General features: G+C 40.4%; 1 protein-coding gene across 3 annotated transcripts in view; it reads left to right on the top strand.

Annotated features, from left to right (window-relative positions):
* The first annotated feature begins 9,895 nt into the window (after positions 1–9,895).
* Positions 9,896–24,326, top strand: part of Rab3gap1 (RAB3 GTPase activating protein catalytic subunit 1) — a 64,101-nt gene continuing 49,670 nt past the window's right edge. For all 3 annotated transcript variants that reach the window (XR_015047691.1, XM_029475870.1, XM_021162889.2), the window contains exons 1-4: positions 9,896–9,944; positions 10,040–10,095; positions 15,554–15,629; positions 24,164–24,296. Coding sequence is in view for 2 of the 3 variants with exons in the window: in XM_029475870.1 (XP_029331730.1) it covers positions 9,927–9,944; positions 10,040–10,095; positions 15,554–15,629; positions 24,164–24,296 (283 nt within the window). In the remaining variant the exon portion in view is untranslated. The remainder of the gene's footprint in view (positions 9,945–10,039; positions 10,096–15,553; positions 15,630–24,163; positions 24,297–24,326) is intronic.

Consider the following 24,326-nt stretch of genomic DNA (forward strand, 5'->3'; position numbering starts at 1 on the left):
TTTTCCATTTTAAGAAGCTTTTCTGCTGAGGCAGCTCTACTGTGGGTGGAGCTGCATCATCGGCTTGTTAGGCATGACCTCGTTGCTCTTGCAGCATAGTTGTGAGGAAAAGCAGGTTTGTTTATTTATTTCTGTGTTTATTTATTGTTTTTTTTTTTTTTTTTTTGAGACAAGGTTTCTCTGTATAGCCCTGGCTGTCCTGGAACTCACTCTGTAGACCAGGCTGGCCTTGAAGTCAGAAATCTGCCTGCCTCTCTCTCCCAAGTGCTGGGATTAAAGGCATGCACCATCATTGTCCGTTTTATGTGTTTATTTTTAACAGAAAGACCATGAAGGAGCCTATTGGTCTGTGTGTGTGTGTGTGCAATCACGAGTGTGTACATGTGTGTCTGCATGTATGCATGTGGCTGTGCATGCATTTTTAGTTTTATATATATGCATGAATGTGTGTGTGCATGTACACATGGGGCCAGAGGCCAGCCTCAGATGCTACTCAGCCTTTTTTGTTTTTTGAGATGGAATCTCTCACTAACCTAGAACTTGTGGAATAGGCTAGACTGGCTAGTCAGCAAGCCCCGGGTAGCCAGCCACCTGTCTCAGCCTCTCACACCCTGGGAATACAGATGCATGCCTGCATGCTTGTCTTCTTTACATAGGCTCTGGGGATTGAACTCCAGGCTGCATGTTTGCATGGCAAGCCCTTTACCAACTGAGCCATCTCCCCAGCCTAAGTTTGTTGCTTAAAAAAATATTTATTCAGGCTAGAGAGACGGCTCAGCAGTTAAGAGCACTGACTACTCTTCCAAAGGTCCTGAGTTCAAATTCCAGCAACCACATGGTGACTCACAACCATCCGTAATGAGATCTGATGCCCTCTTCTGGTGCGTCTGAAAACAGCTACAGTGTACTTACATATAATAAATAAATAAATCCTTAAAAATAAAATAAAATAAAATGAATTCAGGACCTCTGCTCGTTCTTGTCGGCCCCACTCACTCTGGCCTAAAGATTTACTTATTATTATATCTAAGTACACCATAGCTGTCAAAAGGAATCAAATCCATTATAGATGGTTGCTAGGAATTGAACTCAGAACCTCTGGAAGAGCAATCAAGTGCTATTAATAGCTGAGCCATCTCTCCTGCACCTGTCTGTTACTTCTAGGGAACATGAAGTTCCCTGGAGCTTTGTCCTAATCCTCTTCTGTTCTGTTTGGAAAGAAGATGAAAGAAAGAGAACAAGATAGACAGGCAAATGAAATAAACCCTAAACATAAAGTACTGGGGATGTGACTCAGCACAAGAATTTCCAAATGTGTGCAAAATCCTGCATTCTTTCTCCAGCAATGAGTCAACTGGGTTGGTAGCACATGCGTGTAATCTAGCATTTGGGGAAGAGGAGGTTAGAGGATTATGAGTTTAAATAATTCCTGGCTATGTATGGAGCTCAAGGCCAGCCTGGGTTACTTGAGACTCTATCCCGAAAAGTACAAAGAAACAGACAGGCTTGGTGGTACATGCCTTTAATTCCAGCTCTCAGAGGCAGAGGCAGGTAGATTTCTGTGAGTTGGAGGCCAGCCTGGTCTACAGAGTTGCAGTATGGCTAAGACTGTTACACAGAGAAACTCTGTCTCAAATAAATAAAACAAACAAAAAGTATAAAGAAAGAAACAGATTTAGTATATAAGATAGAGTAGTTGTAACTATGTTTACATTCACCCATGTTCAACAGAGCGCTCAGCATCAGGGCTCTGCTTTGTAGCCAGGACTTATTTTCAGTTTATTATCCTGCTTCCCACATTCTGAGCTTAAGATCAATGAAAATGGGCCCAGCAAGATGGGCCAGTGTGTAAAGGCACTTGGCATGTGAGTCTGGCGTCCAATCCCCAGAACCCACACAAGAGAGAAAGGGGAGAACTAATCTCACAAAATTGTCCCCTGACCTCCAAAGAAGTACAAATGCGCACACACGTGTGAACACACACACACACACACACACACAACTAAAAATAATTTTGTTTTTATGACCAAGTATAGCCCTGTATAGCCCTGGTTGGCTTGAAACTTGATGTGTAGACCCAGGGCACTCTTGAACTTACAGAGATCCACCTGTCTATGCTTCCCCAATGCTGGGTTTAAAGTTGTACAATACCACACTGAGATCTATGAAAATAATTTTAAAGGAAACCCGTAAACTTGGGCAAGTAAGTTCACCTGGTTCAGAAGCCTTAGAAAAAGTTGGACATGGTAGAGTACACTTGAAATCCCAGTGCTGGAGAGGCAGAGCTAGGAGGAGCCAGTCTCACCTAGATTTCCAGTACCAGGTACAAGTTCCCTCTTTTGAAGCAGGTTTTCGATCCAATCAGAAAGGTTATCCCCCAAAACCTTCATGTCACTACTTAACCTATGGGCACATCTTACCAGCAGGTCAGCGCGCAAGATCTAGTGCTGGGGAAGACCCTTTCTGGCACTATGAAAGCCAGCCAGCAAGGAGGGAGTCTTCAGGTCAGCTCCAGCTCAATTTCTCTATGTCATGCAACCAAAGTGTTGTGTCTTTGGCAACACACTTTGTTGTGGTAGTGTCTTACCATCTATCTATGATTGGCCACAGAGAGCAATGGTAATAGCTTGTGTTGTTTTGTGGGGAGTCTGGTGTCTTCCTGACCAATGACTCATAGAGAACTACCTACTTGGCACCGAGATTTTCATTTATTAACCCACATCTTCTGGTGGAAACGTCATCCACCCACGCCAATCTAAGCTAGTTGGTTAGCTCTGGGCCAATCAATGAGAGACCTTGCTTCAAGAAAAAGTGGACAGCATTTCTGAGGAATAACACCTGAGTGTTGAAGCTCCACCCCCAACACCAGCATAGCTGTAGCCATTTTGTTCCATGCCCACCAGTTATTTTACATTATTGCTGTAGTAACCTGACTCAGAACAAGATCATGCTGGCTGTATACTATGTTATGTTCTATATGTTATGAGGTTTGTTAATCTTAGGAAATTCCACAACTATAAGCTTCATGTTGAACTCATTAAATTACAAGTCAATATGAACTGTTAAGTCTAAAATGGCTTGAGTCAGGGCTGATCACTGGGCAGCACTTCCATCACCTATGTATGAGCTCATTGTGGTTTTTGTGGTTTTAGCCTTTATTTTTTTAAATTAAAAAAATTTTTTTGCCTTTTGGTATCCTATTGAATTTTTTATTAGGTATTTTCTTCATTTACATTTCCAATGCTATCCCAAATGTCCCTCATACCTTCCCCCCCACTCCCCTACCCACCCACTCCCACTTCTTGGCCCTGGTATTCCCCTGTACTGAGGCATGTAAAGTTTGCAAGACCAATGGGCCTCTCTTTCCAAAGATGGCTGACTAGGCCATCTTCTGATGCATATGCAGCTAGAGACCCGAGCTCCGGGGGGGCGGGGGTATTGGTTAGTTCCTATTGTTGTTCCACCTATAGGGTTGCAGACCCCTTTAGCTCCTTGGGTACTTTCTCTAGCTCCTCCATTGGGGGCCCTGTGATCCATCCAATAGCTGATTGTGAGCATCTGTGTTTGCTAGGCCCCGGCATAGCTTCACAAGAGACAGCTATATCTGGGTCCTTTCAGCAAAATCTTGCTAGTGTATGCAATGGTGTCAGCATTTGGAGGCTGATTATGGGATTGATCCCCGGGTATGGCAGTCTCTAGATGGTCCATCCTTTCGTCTCAGCTCCAAACTTTGTCTCTGTAACTCCTTCCATGGGTGCTTTGTTCCCAATTCTAAGAAGGGGCAAAGTGTCCATACTTTGGTCTTCGTTCTTCTTGAGTTTCATCGTTTTAGCCTTTATAAGCTGGCTCTGAGAAACATCCAGTGCCCAGTTTTGAGCTGTTGCTGTGGTCGATCAGCCCACAGGTGGATTGTGTGTTCAATAAACCATCCCTGTTTAACTGAGATTGGTGTTTGTGTGGTTGATGGGGCAACTCCTGGACTCCAACACTGAGGTTATCCTATGAATTACATGCCCACACACCCTTCTACACACTCACACACATCCTTGAACACATATGCATAAAAAATAACAAAAAGTGGGCTTCATTTTTAGAGTGTAAGATACCTTGTGTGTGTTCTGAAAATCACTCTAATATTTTTCTAGCACCAGTTTTAAAAAGAGCTTTAAGAGACTGAACAAATTGGGACCTCATAAAGTTGCAAAGCTTCTGCAAGGCAAAAGACACCGTCAATAAGACAAAAAGACCACCAACAGATTGGGAAAGGATCTTTACCTATCCTAAATCAGATAGGGGACTAATATCCAATATATATAAGGAACTCAAGAAGGTGGACTCCAGAAAATCAAATAACCCCGTTAAAAATTGGGGCTCAGAACTGAACAAAGAATTCTCACCTGAGGAATACCGAATGGCAGAGAAGCACCTGAAAAAATGTTCAACATCCTTAATCATCAGGGAAATGCAAATCAAAACAACCCTGAGATTCCACCTCACACCAGTCAGAATGGCTAAGATCAAAAATTCAGGTGACAGCAGATGCTGGCGAGGATGTGGAGAAAGAGGAACACTCCTTCATTGTTGGTGGGATTGCAAGCTGGTACAACCACTCTGGAAATCAGTTTGGCAGTTCCTCAGAAAATTGGACATAATACTACCAGAGGATCCAGCAATACCTCTCCTGGGCATATATCCAGAAGATGGTCCAACCGGTAAGAAGGACACATGCTCCACTATGTTCATAGCAGCCTTATTTATAATAGCCAGAAGCTAGAAAGAACCCAGATGCCCCTCAACAGAGGAATGGATACAGAAAATGTGGTAATTTACACAATGGAGTACTACTCAGCTATTAAAAGGAATGAATTTATGAAATTCCTAGGCAAATGGATGGATCTGGAGGGCATCATCCTGAGTGAGGTAACATATTCACAAAGGAACTCACACAATATGTACTCACTGATAAGTGGATATTAGCCCAAAAACTTAGGATACCCAAGATATAAGATACAATTTGTTAAACGCATGAAACTCAAGAAGAACGAAGACCAAAGTGTGGACACTGTGCCCCTTCTTGGAATTGGGAACAAAACACCCATGGAAAGAGTTACAGAGATAAAGTTTGGAGCTGTGAAGAAAGGATGGACCATCTAAAGACTGCCATATCCAGGGATCCATCCCATAATCAGCTTCCAAACGCTGACACCATTGCATACACTAGCAAGATTTTGCTGAAAGGACCCAGATATAGCTGTCTCTTGTGAGACAATGCCGGGGCCTAGCAAACACAGAAGTGGATGCTCACAGTCAGCTATTGGATGGATCACAGGGCCCCCAATGGAGGAGCTAGAGAAAGTACCCAAGGAGCTAAAGGGAACTGCAACCCCATAGGTGGATCATTATTATGAACTAACCAGTACCCCAGAGCTCTTGACTCTAGCTGCATTTGTAGCAAAAGATGGCCTAGTCGGAAAGAGAGGCCCATTGGACTTGCCAACTTTATATGCCCCAGTACAGGGGAATGCCAGGGCCAAGGGGTAGGGGTGGGTGGGTGAGGGACTCGGGGGGGGGGGAGTGTATTGGGGACTTTTTGGATAGCATTGGAAATGTAATTGAGGAAAATACCTAATTAAAAAAAAAAAAAAGAAACTGAACAAATACCATACAGTCCTTTCTAAACCATATCAGCATTACTTGTCTCTTATCTCCGTCCTCAGACTGAGGACACAAAGGGAAAGGATTATTCTTCGTTGAACCGTTCCACAGAATCAGCTATACTGTCCTGACAGTGGAACAAATGAGAAAAACATTCTCCAGCAGTTTCAACATTCTAGAGAATCTCTCTTTGAAGATTCATGTTCAGATAGTGTCTTCCTCTTCCAGTTGTAGCATCTATGGTAGGCTCTGGGACAGCATCATGGAGAATTCCTATTTTGTCCTGCCCAGTACCATTAAGACAGATGGATGAAATAGTGGCATCCCACACAAACGATGTTTTCTTTTTCTTTATGACCTAATTAGACTGTTGTGCCCCCAAGGTCCCTCGAGATCCCAGCTGAGGGTGATTTTTCCAAAGCTTCTAATCTCTTAAATTGCCTGTGCGTCAAAATAGCTCCCCGTGGCCATTATTGGTAACACCTTGAAATAACTGAATTAGACTAGTGAGGAAATCAGTTTGTAAGGGAAAAGCTGTTGCCTCAGGATGCTGACTGAAGCAGGGCTTCATCCTGGAGAAACAGAATCTTTGCTGCTTTTGGAGCCAGTGGGGGGTGAGGATCTAATAAAAGGGTGTCTCCCATGGGCTTCTACATCATTAGCATCCTGACTTCACACTTAGGCTGTAACAAATAACTTATTTTAAAAATTTCTCTAGGGAGATGACAAGAAGCCAAAAATATCTTGGAAGAAATCTTACCTTAGCAACCTATTCAGCAGCCTCATATGTTGTCTAAAATTTAATTTCAGGGAGCAAAGTCTTCGAGATTGTTTTAGTTTCTGACTTAGTTACTGAACCATCTTTAATTCTCATTAAGGAGAGAAACGAGTAACGCCATGTTTGTAAGTAGTGTTTCTCAGTTTTCGTAGGCCATTCATTATAAAGACTATTATTATAATTCGTTACCCATCTCTGGCTGGTCATTGGGTTGCTTTATTTATTTATTTTTTGTTGTTGTTTTTTCAAAACAGGGGTTCTCTGTGTAGCCCTGGCTGTCCTGGAACTCACTCTGTAGACCAGGCTGGCCTCAAACTTAAAAATCTACCTGTCTCTGCCTCCCAAGCACTGGGATTAAAGGCATGTGCCACCATGCTCGGCTTTATTCATTTTCTTAACTATAAAAATTTATTGTTACTTTGTTTCTGCCATTAAAATTGATGATCCTGGTCTTTCTCTTTCAGTTTTATATACAGTTGTCTTAGTCAGGGTTTTTATTCCTGCACAAAACATCATGACTAAGAAGCAAGTTGGGGAGGGAAGAGTTTATTCGGCTTATACTTCCATACTGCTGTTCATCACCAAAGAAGTCAGGACTGGAACTTAAGCAGGTCAGGAAGCAGGAGCTGATGCAGAGGCCATGGAGGGATGTTCTTTACTGGCTTGCTTCCCCTGGCTTGCTCAGCCTGCTCTCTTATAGAACCAAGACTACCAGTATAGAGATGGTCCCACCCACAAGGGGCCTTTCCCCCTTGATCACTAATTGAGAAAATGCCTTACAGTTGGATCTCATGGAGGCATTTCCTCAACTGAAGTTCGTTTCTCTGTGATAACTCTAGCCTGTGTCAAGTTGACACACAAAACCAGCCAGTACAATTGACCCCTTGTCAACTTGACACACAAACACATCACTATTAAGCCTCAACCCTTACTTTCTTTTTTTCTTTTATATGAGTACACTGTAGCTGTACAGATGGTTGTGAGCCATCATGTGGTTGCTGGGAATTGAACTCAGGACCTCTGCGCATTCCGGCCCTGCTCGCTCCGTCCCAAAGATTTATTTATTAGTTATATGTAAGTACACTGTAGCTGTCTTTAGACACACCAGAAGAGGGCTTCAGATCTCATTATGGATGGTTGTGAGCCACCATGTGGTTGTTAGGATTTGAACTCAGGACCTTTGGAAGAACAGTCAGTGCTCTTACCCGCTGAGCCATCTCACCAGTCCCCAATCCTTATTTTCTTATTCATTCCCAAGATCTAAATAACTTTAAAAGTACCACGGTCTTTGAAAATTCTTGCATGTTAAAATTTCAATCCTTTTAAAATATCCAATCTCTTTTAAAACTTACACTTCCACTTTGCTGTTCATCACCAAAGGAAGTCAGGACTGGAACTCAAGCAAGCCAGTAAGTAACATCCCTCCATGGCTTCTGCATCAGCTCCTGCGGATTCTTGACCTGCTTAAGTTCCAAACATAGTGGCACATGCTTTTAATCCCAGCAGTCTAGAGGCAGAAGCAGGTGGGTTTCTGTGAGTTTGAGGCCAGCCTTGTCTACGCAGTGAGTCCCACAAAAGCCGGAGCTACATAATAAAGAGATCCTGTCTCAAAAAATTATTTAATTTAAATTGTATGTATATGATTATTTTGTCTGCATGTGTATTTGTGCACTGTGTGCATTTCTGTTTACTACAGAAGTCAGAAGAGGGTGCTGAGCCCCCTAGAACTAGAAGTGTGGAGGGTTGTATGTAGCCACGTGGATGCTGGGAACAGAGTTGAGGTCCTCTGTAAGAACAGTCAGTACTCTTAACTGCTGAGCCATCTCTTCAGTCCCCAACAGAATTCCAATGCTAGTTAGCACTCCTGTCCTTCAGTGGTTTAAAAAGTGAAGCACTCATCAAATTAGTATGTTCTTCTCAGAGTATATGTAACTTGTATGATGTTGTTTGGTTTTGTTTATTTTTTGTTTTGTTTTTCAAGGCAAGAGTTTCTCTGTGTAACAGAGCCCTGGCTGTCCTGGTCTCACTTTGTAGGCCAGGCTGGCCTTGAATTAACAGAGATCTGCCTGCCTCTGTCTCCTGAGTGCTGGGATTAAAGGCATTCACTTCCATGCCTGGCTGATTTTTAAAACAATAAGTTTAGTTGTATAGATTTTCTTTTCCTGGGGTTAGGAAAGGAGAAAGTGGGTTTAAGGATCTTGGTCAGTGTTTACGAGTTGTAAAGTTTGAACAAGAGCTGAGGATGTAGTTCTGTTGGTAGAGCTTTTGCCTAGCATGCATGGTCCTCGCTTCTGTCTTTACCATCACACCATACAATCCAAGACGGTGCTACATGACTGCAGTCAGGATACTCAAAAGGAGGCAAGGGGACCAGAATTCCAGTTCACTCTTCTCACCACAAGGAGTTGGAGGCTGGCTTATGAACCCTATCTCAAGAACAAAACCAAGGGCTTGAGAGATGGCTCAGTGGTTAAGAGTGCTCTTCCAAAGGTTCTGAGTTCAAATGCCAGCAATCACAAGGTGGCTCACAACCGTCTGTAATGGGATCTGATGCCCTTTTCTGGTATACTCATATACATAAAATAAATATACTCATACACATTCTAGTGTAATCATATACATAAAATGAATAAATCTAAAATAAATCTAAAAAAAAACCCATTTGAATGAAAACTCAAAGAGGTTTTTAAATACAATTGTGACCATGCATATTTAGGGTCTTTGCCATATAGGACTACATATGCCCCAAAATATCTATGAATGTAGCCCAATACATCTATGGATATGAATGTCATGTAACAATTTCAAAATGTTCATCAGTTTGGGGTTTGTTTTTGTTTCTGTTTTTGTTTTCTGAGACAGGGTTTCTCTGTGTAGCCCTGGCTGTCCTGGAACTCACTTTGTAGACCAGGCTGGCCTCGAACTCAGAAATTCGGCTGCCTCTGCCTCCCGAGTGCTGGGATTAAAGTTGTGTGCCACCACGCCCGGCTCATCAGCTCTTCTTGAGTCTACAAAATACTCTTATTATTTTTACTTTTAATTCTTTAAACAATATTTGTTAATTTTATTTCATGTGCATGAGTGTTTTGTCATGTAAATCTGTCTGTGCAGCACTTGCATGGCTGGTGTCAGTCGAGGCCAGAAGAGGGCACAGGATCCCTTTGGACTGAAGTCACAAATGGTTGTGAACTGCCATGTGGGTGCTGGAAATCGAACTTAGGTCCTGTGAAAGTGTAGCGGGTAGTCTTAACTGCACAGCTATCTCTCTAGCCCCTACAGAATTTAAAAAAATATATTACTAAATCACCTTGAAGAAGAGCGTATGCCACACTAAGATCTTTCTGTCTGGAGGAAAAAACGTCTTCCCACCTTCCAGCAGGCCCTTTGTAGGCGGGCCCGCTTCGGGGCCCCGCCCACGGCCACTCAGTGCCCTCCTCCTAGCTCCCTTCTTCCCGACAGCCTTCGCGCGGGGCCTGACGCTCCGCTCCGCAAGATGGCGGCGGACAGTGAGGTGAGTTCTGCGCCCTGGGTGCCTCTGTCACAGAGTTCTGCCGCCGACGTCAGTGGCCCGCGGCTTACTGTCTGTGCTCTTCTCTATCCCCGCAGCCCGAGTCCGAAGTGTTTGAGATCACAGACTTCACCACAGCCTCGGAGTGGGAGAGGTGAGTAGTGTGTTTGGTCCTGTCTGGCCCCGGGCGGTATCACACAGGTGACGCTGGTTCGGAGGGAGACGCCCACGCTTCGTCTCTTCTTCCGCGCCACGGCAGCTTTGGCTTTTTCCGCATCAATCATACAGACAGGTCAGACCAACCTTCAGACTCCGCCTTTAAAACAAGTTGTGTTGACTTCCAGATCACTTCCCTGGCACAGAAAACCATTTCCGAGGTCGTCCCCGGGTCTTCTGCTTTCATGTCAGTTTGCCTTGGTTGTCATCAAAGCCGTCAGCTAAGCAGCTGCTGTGTTTTCTTCCTGTGTTTATTGGAAGAGACTTTTAGCGTTCCGATGACTGTTCATCTGTCATCCTCTTACCATCGTTATCCTGTCTTCGAGAAATTAAAAGATTAAAATTCTATTATTTCACTATTCTTTTCCGCCCTTCCCCTCTTTCCACTCCTTCTCTTCATACTTACAAATAGTATGCTTACATACGTCTTTGGAATGTTTTGATTCACAGCGTTACATTTTAAATTTGGTCCTGTGCCCAGACTTCCCGAGCTTGTCAAATTCAGATGAACAACTGCATTCAGGCGAACATGTTTTATCACCTGAGTTTGTTGAAAACTAGTTTGTTGGCTTGATAGCTAGCTATTGAGGTTATCGTTGCAGCGCTTGTAGGCTTTACAAATGTGTGGCTCTCATATCAGTGGTGGCATAGGAAGATATAAAAGATCTTTGAAATAGTAGTAGTTTGACTTGTGTTCCCAACCCCCACACTTCATCGAGTCAGTAAGACTTAACACACTAACTAGCAAGACTTTATGAGGAAGTACTGTGTGCCCTGAACTATCCTAAGATCAGGGAAATCTGTGTACCTTTAAAAAACTCCAACAAATAGTTAAAATGTAAGCTGGTTGCTACTAATAGTTAAGTAGGGAAAACGTGGACTACAAAACTATTGGAGATATTTTTAATAGTTAAGTAGGGAAAAGAGAGGAAATGCCTGCTTTGAAATTGGGAAGGGAAATGGAAACTGGGTGAGGTGGCACCAAGGCTGAGTCGGATCACATGAGCTAAGGAATTAAGACCAGCCTGAGCAATCTAACAGATACTGCCTCAAGAAAGGAAAGGGAAAATGGTTCAGGGTTTGGTTAAACATGAGAAGGGACTGACATTGCGAGACAAGTAAGTGAGGAATTATCACTGGGAACTAAATAAAAATGATACAGTGAGATGTGAGGAATTATCACTGGGAAATAAATAAAAATGATACAGTGAGATGTGAGGAATTATCACTGGGAACTAAAAAATGATACAGTAAGATCAGTTTCAAAAGGCAGAGGCGTCGAGAGTTGGCGCACTTGACTAAAAACTCTCCAACTTGACTGTGCATCAGAACCTGCTGGTCTCGGTTCTCAGTGTTTCCCATTAGGTTTTAGGTCCAATCCCCAAATTTGCTTTTTCTAACATGGTCCCAGGTAATACAGATGCCAGCAGGTCAGAAGATCATATTTAGAAAGCACTGCTGCTTAAAGTGGCAAGAGCTTTTGATCCTATGGTGCAAGGATTGTTTGGTTTAAGTTGTTACATTGTGGTAAAATGAAGTAAGCAGTTTACATTGGTTCATAAAGTGGAACTGTAATTAGTTGGATAGAGTGAACTAGATTTAGGTAGATGAGCTTAATGTAAGTCTGAGGGGAAAGGCTCAATTATGAAACTTCAGGTTCATGCCTAAAAGAAAAGATATGTATCAGACAAGAGTGCTCTTTTGGGCACATTGACTGTAAAGTTGATATTTTGAAGGTAGTTAGAAAATGATGGTTTTGGAGGGTGAGTGGTAAGGAGACATTAATGATTGGTGTTTGGAATGGAAAAATGGCCATTTCCCCTGGTTAAATAGCTTAAAATTTCCTGAGGGGAGCTGGAGTGATGCTTAGAGGTTAAGAGTTCTGTACACTCTTCCAGAAGACCCAGATTCAATTCTCAGCACCCACATGGCAGCTCACAACTGCCTAAAACTCCAGTTTTAGGTTATTTAACACCCTCATATAGACATACATGCAAGGGAAACACCAGTGCACATTAAATAAATCAATAGATAAATAAACCCTTTCCCAGACTGGTGAGATGGCTCAGCGGTTAAGAGCACCCAACTGCTCTTCTGAAGGTCCTGAGTTCAAGTCCCAACAACCACATGGTGGCTCACAACCATCCGTAAGGAGATCTGACTCCCTCTTCTGGTGCGTCTGAAGACAGCTGCAGTGTATTTACATATATAATAAGTAAATCTTAAAAAAAAATAAAAATAAGCCCTTTCCCTGCTGTGGGCTCAGGTACATTTAAGATTTGGCTTCACCCATAATTCACTGCCATGGCTGAGGAAGCATTGATGCTAAAAGTGTAGTGGATGCCAGCACTGCTTCACAAGAGATGCTGAAGACTACCTTAGGCCATGATGGCCTAACATATAGCATACGCTAAGCTGCCAAAGCCTTAGCAAGCACCAAGCACACCGTTGTGTGCTTGTATCCAATTGTGATGAGCCTATGTATGTACTTTGTGCTGGGCATCAAATCAACCTGATTAAGGTTGATGACAATAACTAGGAATGGGTAGGCCTCTCTAGAATTATCATCATAAAGTGATGGGTTTCATCAGAGTATCAAATGCAAGAAATAAATGCGACTTTAAAGTTTCTTAAGCCTTATTATTTTTTTTTTATTATTTGGATGAAAAGTTCTTCTCAGAATTGAATGACAATAGGAACATGAATGATCCTAGGCATGGTTGAGAAGGTTTATTGTAAATATGAGGGAGCGAGCAGGGAGCGTCATCTGGAAGAGGTCAGTCTAAACTGGACCAGCAGACTGAACTGGCCATGAGAGGTAGGAACAGAGGGAAAGAGCAGAGAGAGCACATAGCCAGCTGACTGGGCTGTGTAGGAAAAGGAGGCTAGGGGAATGGACGCAAAGCTCAGGGTGGGGCTGGAGAGGGTTAGGGTAGGGGGCAGGGAATGCCAGCCAGGAAGGCTCTATAACTGGTACTTGTGGTAGAGACAAGAGGTTAGCAGAGACTTTGATATGTTAATAGACACTACCAGCACAGGTTAATGGAAGAGCAATATGTTCCTGTTGCCAGAGATAAGGAGAACATAAGCAATATGTTCCTTGTAGCAAGTAGGAACAATTTTAAGTCCCTAGGAAATGTTGGCTTTTGTCTAAATGTCAGACTGGCAAAAGGACTTTCTTGAAACCTAACAAGTATGCTATATACCATACAGATAATCTATTGAAACCTAACAAGTATGCTATATACCATACAGATAATCTATTGAGACCTAACAAGTATGCTATATACCATACAGATAATCTATTGAAACCTAACAAGTATGTTATATACCATACAGATAATCTATTGAAACCTAACAAGTATGCTATATACCATACAGATAATCTATTGAAACCTAACAAGTATGTTATATACCATACAGATAATCTATTGAAACCTAACAAGTATGTTATATACCATACAGATAATCTATTGAAACCTAACAAGTATGCTATATACCATACAGATAATCTATTGAAACCTAACAAGTATGCTATATACCATACAGATAATCTATTGAGACTCCTAAGTAGAGACTTAATTTTGATGACCATGTGTAGGACACAGTGTAAAACATTAGGGATTTAGTAGCTAGTAAAAACAGATGAGGCTCATTGACCTGTGTTCAATCCCTAGTCCTATAGTAAAAAGAAAAAATAAGGCAGACTCTCTCTCTCTCTGATTTTTTTTTTTTTTTTTGAGACAGAGTTTCTTTGTGTAGCCCTGGCTGTCTTGTAGATCAGGCTGAGCTCAAACTCAGCTCCACCTGCCTCTGCCTTCTGAGTGCTGGGATTAAAGGTATATACCCTCCCCATCCCCTAGCTAAGGGTCCTGCTCTTATTGAAAGTATAGTCTAGCAGAAGAAATAGACATGAGTCAGATAATGTAACTAGTCTGTAATTACAAGTTAACATGAAAGCTACAAAGGTGAAATGGAAAGAACCCTGTTTTTCCAAAAGCATGTACAAAAGAACTTAGCATAGTAAGTGACTCATCAGCTAAGCTATGGAGAACTGTTAAAGAAAAAGTTACTACAGTTTTCTAGCCAAATCTCAATATTTGTAGCATACAATTGTCTCCTAGTCAGTGCTAAAATTCATAAGTATTTTAAAATGTTTCTTTGGGGCTGGAGAGATGGCTCAGTTTGTAAGAACACTAGCTGCTTTCCCACAGGTCCCGAGTTCAATTCCTAGCACCCACATAGTGTTCACAACCATCTGTAACAGGATCTGATACCTTCTATCATGCAGGTATACAGTCTAATAGAGCACTCACATACAAACATAAGTAAATGTTTTTGTTTTTGTTTTTTACTCTGAAAATTATTTTTAAGATTATTTTTATTATAGCAATAATACCTTGTTAAAAATACATTTAAACCTTCTACAAAGATAGCTATTAAATTTTGACATATTTTCTTTTAATTGTGTGTGTGTAACTTTTTTAGATCAAACTATATCAATGCTTGTTTCTGCAGCTTTCTTTTTTCACTTAACACACGGAACTTTTTCTTATTTCCTCAACTGTTCTTCAGAACCATTTTCCGTGGGTATACATTGGACGGTCTACTGAGTGGACATTTTAAGGAGTTAATGAGAAGGTTCAGTTAAATTATAAGCTGATTTATTATTTGATGTCATTACTGTTTTAAAAGAAATGCATAACTCATAATGCCAGTGAAGAAAAAAATCTGATGCCTTTGATTACAGTTGATTTTAATTACTCTGGAAGCACTTTCTAGATGGTTTAGGTAGCAATTGCAGCTGCTAGATTGGATCACATTTTTCTAATATAAGCAGATTGACAGTTTTCATTTGCTGATGTTCAGCGAGTTGCTAGTCAACTTTTAAAGATTCTTTTTATCATCTGTGTAAAGTGCTTTTGCTTGAATGCCTGTGTGTGCATCACATGCGTCTCGTACCATCAGGCCAGAAGGCCCTGGATCTCTAGAACTAGAGCTACAGGTGGGTGTGAGCCACTCTGTTGGTGCTGGGCAGAGAAAGTGATCAATTGTATAACTATCCTTAATTAGGATTAAGTTAATCTCTCAGTTTTGCTTCTCTTCTAAATTTATTGTATCATATTAAAGGAGGAATTGTTCTTAGTTTATGTTTTGTGGAAAGAGTGCTTTTATTGGGTGAATAGATTTAAATGAATCAAGATTTAAAAATTCTTGAACTAGACAACATTGTTTCTACTTTTATTCTATATCCCTAAGTTAGGCTCACATATTAAACTTCTTGAACATTTTCTAATCGAAATGTTAGGGTGTAAGGAAATGTTTTTTTAAAGAAATTGAATAGTACTAGGAAAAATGTTTGGTTATATATTTAGAAAGTTTTCCCTCCTTCTTAGGTTTATTTCCAAAGTTGAAGAAGTATTGAATGACTGGAAACTGATTGGACACTCTCTGGGAAAGCCACTGGAAAAGGTCAGATCTGTTCGCTTGTATCTCTAGATTGCTATTTACTTTGAAATCTTTGTTTTTATGCCCCTTGCTACAAATAATGCATTAAATAAAAAATAATTAAAAATAAATAATGCATCAAATTTGCATTAAAACGTTGAAATTTTAAGTTGTATAAAGTCTTATGAACATCAAATAGTATCTGGAAGAACTTGGGTTTGAATTTGTAGCAAATGATATATGTATGATATTTGCAAAACTTATTTATTGATTGATTTGGATTTTGAGACAGGTTCCCACTGTGTAGCTTTGGCTGTCCTATAGATCACTGTGGTGACTAGGCTGTCCTTGAACTCACAGATATCCACTTGTTTCTACCTCCCCAGTGCTACCAGGACTTGCTGTGAAACTTTTTTAAATTATAAAGTTCTATATATGACAACTTTCTTTGTATGAGTTCATCAATTTCTTCAGAGTTTACTTTTCTCAAAATCTAAGTTTTCCTTTAGCCAGGAAAACGTAATTTTTTAATTGAACAGAGAGAAACTGGACTTACCAATAGTTCATTTAGTACGGAAACTCCTTGGTCTAATAACTTATTACGTAATTGTCAGCTACAGTTACTTTACTAAGTTTGTATTGATAATGTGCTCGTAAGCTACAATTTAGACGTTTCCTAAAGAGAATACTTTGAGACTATACTTCTCAGTTTACTGAAGGGCTATACTTTGATCTGAAGCTTATGTAGATATGGTTAGTTAATTAAAAAGTACACACACACACACACACACACACACACACACACACGCTTGTAGGTATGCATTGGTTCTATCCTTCCTTGACTCTTTCTGGGGAGTCAAAGTAGGTCACCAGTCCGTGGTATCAGTTGATACCAGGCTGGCTTTGAACTTACAGAGCTCCACCTGCCTCTGTCTCCTAAGGGCTTGGATTTAAGGCATGCATCACTACCACCACCTGGCTCCTAAATTCTTTTAAAGTAAAATTGACCATTGTTTTTATTATTATACTGAAAAGACCTTTCAATCTCAATATTTGTTAAGAGGTTTCAGCTTCAGGGAAGTGATAACAGAATTTAGATAGTAAGATCTTTTTCCCATTATGAGTACTACATATAGGAATTGCAGTATTTAAAGTATGTTGAAACATACAGGGTAAGTTGGTGTCATATATTAAAATATTTTCATTTAAACTTTTGAATAAAGAAAAAAATGTGAAGTTCTCAAACCCAGATATTTCTGTTGCACTTGAAACACCTACATAGCAACGTTTATATGGATTCCAACAAGATGGATTGAAGGCACAATGTGCTGGCTGTATCTGAAAGCCCAAAACTGCAGTTTTAAATACAAGAGCTATCCCAGGTTCTCCTGAGATCTGATGTTACACTCTTGAATCCTTTGTTTTATATCTGTTACTAAGTACTTGGTGTGAGTTAGATGGTAGTGGTAGAGTAATGAGTAAGATTCTGCTGCCATCAAGGTTGAGGTGACAGAGAAGTAATGAGGAAAAGCAGTTAAGATACTAGATTAGGATTTAAATGAGTATACAGTTGATGCTTCCTTTTAAGGTAAATTATGGAATCAGTGATTTCTTAGAGTATAACCAAGTCCTGGGTCCAAAAAGTCAAGAATCACTGGGCCAGACAAAAAGATAGGAACTTGCAAATCTTATCAGATGCATTTCATCTCATAGGTGAACTCCTCTCCAGTTTGTGGTTACATTTAACTGCTCCACAGGTCCTTTAAGATATCCTTTGGAGGACTGGAGAGATGGTTTAGTCAGTGGTTAAATTCAGGACAGCCAGGGCTATACAGAGAAACCCTGTCTCAAAAAACCAAACGAAAACAAAAAGAAAACAAAAAACAAAACAAACTCAAAACACCCATGGAAGGAGTTACAGAGACACAGTTTGGAGCTGAGACGAAAAGATGGACCATCTAGAGACTGCATATCCGGGGATCCATCCCATAATCAGCCTCCAAATGCTGACACCATTGCATACACTAGCAAGATTTTGTTGAAAGGACCCAGATACAGCTGTCTCTTGTGAAACTATGCCGGGGCCTAGCAAACACAGAAGTGAATGCCCACAGTCAGCTATTGGATGGATCACAGGGCCCCCAATGGAGGAGCTAGAGAAAGTACCCAAGGAGCTAAAGGGAACTGCAACCCTATAGGTGGAACAACAATATGAACTAACCAGTACCCCTGGAGCTCATGTCTCTAGCTGCATATGTTTCAGAAGATGGCCTAGTCGACCATCAGTGGAGAGGCCCATTGGTCTTGCAAACTTTATCTGCCTCAGTACAGGGGAACGCCAGGGCAAAGAAGTGAGAGTGGGTGAGTGGGAGAGCAGGTGGGGGACTTTAGGGATAGCATTGGAAATGTAAATGAAATAAATACCTAATAAAAAACAAAAACAAAAACACTCTCTGCTAGCTGGGCGGTGGTGGCGCATGTTTTTAATCCCATCACTCGGGAGGCAGAGGCAGGTGGATTTCTGAGTTCGAGGCCAGCCTGGTCTACAAAGTGAGTTCCAGGACAACCAGGGCTATACAGAGAAACCCTGTCCCAAACCCCAAACCAAAACAAAAACAAAAAACAAAACCACTCACTGCTTTTCCAGAGGGCCTGAGTTTGGTTCCTAGCACCCACATTGAGCAGCTCATAACCATCTGTAACTTCAGCTCCAGGGAATCCAGCATTCCCCACTTTTCTACTTGTCCTCTGTGGGCAACACACACACACAGACACACAGTGAAGTTTAACAACTTCTCCGGCGCTAGATTTGTTTTATCCAAGGGAGAGTTTTTGTGACTGAGCTACTTGACCATTGTAGAGCTGGGAAATGACTTAAGAGGGGCTGTCAGTTATGAGCATATACTGTGGTACCATACACTATTATTGGGACTATGCCTGTTGACTTACTTAATCCCTAAATAAATTCAGTGATGAGGTCGTATCTACTCAATGAGTGTGGAATGAGGTCTGTAGTTCATGCAGTAATTTGCTCCATTATTTTGCCTGCAGTTGATGAAAGTAGGGTTAAAGCTAGGTCTCACATTTCAAATGCATATTGTTGTACTTGGTGGCTTGTGCTATGATGAAATTTAAGTAAATGTAGTATTACTTAGAAGAATTAAAGTAGATTTGTAAGGGAACTTTTTGAATGTTAGTATTTTGGGCTTTGTGTGACAGATGAACCTATAATCTTACTTGAAGTTAAGTGAAAATTAAGGGAAATGACCTTTGAACTTCTTTTAGCTTTGGAATTTTAGATTCTATGTAGCTAGTAAAAGTTACAAGTGCTGTTTCTGAAATGTTAAATTTAGACATGTCATGATCTTGTAATAGACCTACTGTCACCCCTCTGAAAGAGTCACAAAGGAAGAATCACTAACGTTAGAATATTAATAGAGGACTAGTGACTCCTACAGTGCTGATGTGAGCTTGGAGGTTTCATGCTCAGATTGGAAGGATATTGACCTCCGTTCTTAGAAGTTCAGGCAGCAGAGGCCTAACAGTTACAGAAGTGGATGCTCACAGCCATCCTGTGGAGAATGGAGGAGCTAGAGTAAGAACCCAAGGAGCTGAAGGGGTTTGCAGCCCCATAGGAGGAACAACAATACCAGTACCCCCAGAACTCCCAGGGACTAAACTACTAACCACATGGAGGTACTCAGTGCTCCAGCCACATATGTAGCAGAGGATGGCCTTGTGGGACATCAGTGAGAGGAGAGACCTTTGGTCTTGTGAAGGCTCTATGCCTCAGTGTAGGGGAGTGCCAAGGCCAGGAAGCGGGAGTGGGTGGGTTAGTGAGCAGGGGGAGGGAGGATTGGATAGTGAGGGTTTCAGAGGGGAAAAGGGATAAAATTAGAAATGTAAATAAAGAAAATGTCTAATAAAAATAATAAAAAAAGAAGTTCAGACAGCAAATGTAAAATGAATTTAGCTGTAGTTTTTCTCTAGCTTTCCCATAAGTTAATTTGGAACAGATACAAACTAAATAGTTGGGGTTCTTTTATTTGCATCATTCATTCAAACATAGGATGCTTTAGGAATCATTGCAGTAGTGGAATAGAGGGTTTTTTTTTTTTTTTAACTTTTAAGTTTTTAAGAGATTAGATAAGATTCAAACACTGAAAATTCAATGTCACTAAAATGTAGTGAAAAAAGCTGAGCTGCGAGCCGGGCGTGGTGGCGCACACCTTTAATCCCAGCACCCGGGAGGCAGAGGCAGGTGGATTTTTGAGTTTGAGGTCAGCTTGGTCTACAGAGTGAGTTCCAGGACAGCCAGGGCTACACAGAGAAACCCTGCCTTGAAAAAGCAAACAAACAAAAAAAGTTCTTATTTTGTTTTTTCATTTTCATTTTTTGTCTAAGGAGTCACCATAGTGTTGATTGTGTCTTTGGTATCACCTAGGAAAATAATTGGTATTTTATTATGTTTCCTACTTTCAAATGTGAAGTTTGGAGGAGATTTTTGTTATATTTGGTAGTGGTTCACCTTCTTTCTTTTGTTGTGTAAATGGCAAGAAAACTCTTTTTAGTTAACAGTGATACCTGTGGGCTGTAAAGTCATACTGCTTATGTTAGAGTCTTGTTGCTCCTCTGTGTGTGACACTACGCTTTCAGTCAGCATTAGGTGTTCTAACTGCCAATTTGTTAGGTACGTTCAGAGGCTAGAGAATGACAATGAGTAAGAAGGACATAGCATATAAGCATGTAGGACAACTTGATGCGTTTTTGGTGATAGGAACGATTCATTGTTCCTTGGAGTACTAGCTGTTAAACACCTAATACCTAAGTGGGGCTGTTATAATAAGTCCATGGCTGAAAAGCTCAAGTTTGTTCAGGGTAAATGAGAGGTCTCTGGACATTTTTAGATGTTTCTCAGTATTATGTATTTTTAAACTAGATGAGTGATAAGTAAATTTTTCAGTATGAAAGTTGTAAAGTCGTCAATATAAATCTTGAAACTTAATCTTGTCTGAGACATATGTTGATAACTATAGAACCATACAAATATTTTTTGAAATTTTAATCACAACATTTCTCCCCTTTTCTTCCTCCAAACCTTTCCATATAACTGCCCCCTCTTGAATTCATGGTCGGTCTCTCTCTCTCTCTCTCTTTTAAAGGAATGGATCTGATTTTTTTTTTTAAAGATTTATTTATTTGGTTATTTTATATGAGTCACTGTTGCTGTTTTTAGACACACCAGAAGAGGGCATCAGGTCCCATTACAGATCCCATTACAGCAACCCATGTGGTTGCTGGGAATTGACCTCAAGATCTCTGGAAGAGCAGTCAGTGCTCTTAACCACTGAGTCATCTCTCCAGCCCCATGGTCTCTTTTTTTCCCATTGTTTTTGCATGCATATATTTATGTTTATATATATATGCATATATATAGATATATACATACATACACACATGTATATATATATACACATACACACATACATATGCATGCATGTCTGTATACATATACACATATTTGTACGCACATGTATGTTTATAATATATAATATATATTACATACATATATACATACTTATTTCTAAATATAACCTGTTAGATATAGTGCTACCTGTATGCATGTTTTTAGGGCTGACTGATTGGCACTGAACAACCAGTTTGTGTGCTCTTCTCTGGGAAAGGCCATCTCTTCCACTTCCTGCTTTTTTCAGTTGCCTATAGTTGTTTGTGTAGGATTGAAGCCTTGGCTTCTTTACTTTGTCCAGTTTGGTATGTTGATTGGAGTCATCCTGTTCAGCTTACTTTGGGCAGTTATGCTGGTGAGAGTTTTGGGGTGTAGCTTCTAATATTATTAGGAAACACAATCTTAAAGCAAACTCCGTATCCTCTGGCTCTTTACAGTCTTCCTTCCTTCTCTCTGCAGTCTTCCTGAATCATAGGAGTGTACAGGAGGTACAGGAGTGTTTTGTAGATGGAGCCCATTGGGACTGGGCTCCACAACTTTGCATTTTGACTGGTTGTGGGTTTTTTTTGTTTTTGTTTTTTATAATGTTCTCCATCATTGCAAAGAGATGTTTCCTTGATGAGGGGTGAAGACTACACTTAACTATGAGTATAAGGATAGATGTTTATAGATTGTTGTTAGGAATTATGCTGGTTTAGTAAGTGAGTGGCTATAGATTCTCCTCCAGTACCTTGACTTCACTAACACTGACTACTTAGCTACATTCCAGTACCAGTCATAGTTTCCCTCTTGTCGATGGGGTCTTAAGTCCCCATTAGAGGGCAGTTATGACCACCAAGATATGTGTGCTACTACTGCACCTGCACTTAGAGTGCTATGTTGGTCATTGTTCTGGTCCACAGGCATCGTGGCTGGGTAGGACTGTTGCTATCCTCCCTTCTTTGGAAGCTTGCATGACACCTTCTTGGACCATGAAAGCTGGTACTCAGGGAGGGGCCATTCAGATCAGTTGCAGCTCAAGGGACTCCGGGCTCTGATGCTGAAGTACATGGTATCTGCAGAAATAGGAATTCACCTTCTCCCTCTGGAGGGTAACCAAGGGCAACAGCAGTAGGCTCTATGTCATGGAAGTCTCTTGGATAGCCCTGCCAACAGCTCAAAAGAGGGCTTCTCAAGGCTGGTGGTATTGGGGGTTTTGTTAGGTGCTCTTTGGCTATTGGAGGGAACATCATCAGCCCACGTGAGAAAGATTCATTAAAAGTATATGTTTGTCTATACATTTATATTGTATTATGTAATATATACATTATATGGTATAAAATTATATTAAATGTATGTTATTAAAGTATATTATATATTATAAAATATATTACAGATGTGTGTGTGTACAGTTAATAGTATGCTTATGGTTAGTTAAGATATCTTTATTGTTATTTTCTTCACCTCCCCACTTCTTTATTTGCCTCCCTCCCCCTTCCCTAAGTGCTCCCTTGTACCCATTACCTGATTAGACCATTTGTATTCCACGTAGCTCTTTATCTTTCTTCTGAAAGATCATTCTTAATTGTTAAGAAATATCTTAGCCTAAACTATTTACTCACTTATTTTAGACAATATTTATTGTAATGAAATTACTCTACAAGTTATCAAAAGCAACATATGTCTTATATTTTAAACTTCATAAACATGCAATTTATATGTGGGTTTGATTATATAAATGAATATTCTCTAAATAAGGAAAAGTTGATGTACAGCTTTATTGAATGATAACTTACATTTTCCTTCTTGATATAGATCACATTTTGTAATAATAAATGCAACAGAAGAATTTTTTTAAAAAATAATTTAAAACCATAATTACTCTGTGGGGATTTTGGCAATTTCATTTTTATTGTTATGTTTTATTTTTGTTTTGTGATTTGAGAGTGTCTGACTCTGTAGTTCAGGCTATTTTAGAGCTATATAACCTAGGCTAGTCTTGAACATGTTTTAACTTTTTTTTTTTTTAAAGATTTATTTATTTATTATATGTAAGTACACTGTAGCTGTCTTCAGACACTCCAGAAGAGGGCGCCAGATCTCGTTACGGATGGTTGTGAGCCACCATGTGGTTGCTGGGATTTGAACTCTGGACCTTCGGAAGAGCAGTTGGGTGCTCTTACCCACTGAGCCATCTCACCAGCCCATGTTTTAACTTTTGTTATTGTTGTTTGTTTATTTTTTGGTCTGGCAGCAGAAGATGTGACTTTTTAAAAAAAAATGATTGTTTTATATATGTGTGAGTGCCTGCATGTATGTATGTGCACCGTGTACATGCCTTGGGCCTTGCGGCCCAATGAGGTTGTGTCCTCTGAAACTGGAGTTAGAGACAGTTTTGTGAGTCACTATGTAGGTGTTGGGAGTTGAACACAGGCCTTGTGCCAGGGCAGCAAGTCTTCTTACCAGCTGAGCCATCTCTGGCTGTGATGTACAAGATGTGAACCAGTGACACATTCATTGCCTGGTATAGTCTCAGTAAATTGTCTTCCCAGAATACATGATTAATACCTTGTTTGTTTTGTGTTGCATAAGACACACAGTGTAAACAGGTTATATTTAGTCAACTCATTTTTTTTTAAACAAACATGGGACTTACTGTTTACTTATGATTTCAAACATGGCATAAAATTATTTGGAAGTCAGGATTTTTATAAGTCACTTGATATTTAATACTCTGGGATTTTTTTTAAAAAATCACATTTACTTATTTGTCTCTGTGTGTGTGTGTGTGTGTGCATGTACACGCATGCGTGCATGTACACATGCTAATGTGTGTGGAGGTTAGAGGACAACTTGGAGGAGTCAGTTCTCTCTTTCTATGTGGTTTCCAGGAGTCAAACTTAGGTCTTCAGGCATCTTGCTGACTCCAAATAGCCACTGTGATAAGTCATTTATTCTCCTGAAATTATTTTTTTGCCTTATCATGTAGAGGATAACTGTCGAATGCAGCGCTATGATTAATGTTAGAAAAGAGACAAAAATCACTGCATAGTAAACACTGTGATGACTGTTGAATAAGCTGGCTGCTTTTTCTTTCTCTTGTTAAATGCAGGGTATATTTACTTCTGGCACATGGGAAGAGCGATCAGATGAAATTTCCTTTGCTGACTTCAGGTTTTCAGTCACACATCACTATCTTGTACAAGAGTCTCCTGATAAAGAAGGAAAGGATGAAGAATCGGAGGGTATGGGGTTTTTGGTTTTGGGGTTTTTTT

Source organism: Mus caroli, unplaced genomic scaffold (genome assembly GCF_978045245.1).
Source record: "Mus caroli unplaced genomic scaffold, Mus_caroli_1 scaffold_1, whole genome shotgun sequence".
NCBI lineage: Eukaryota > Metazoa > Chordata > Mammalia > Rodentia > Muridae > Mus > Mus caroli.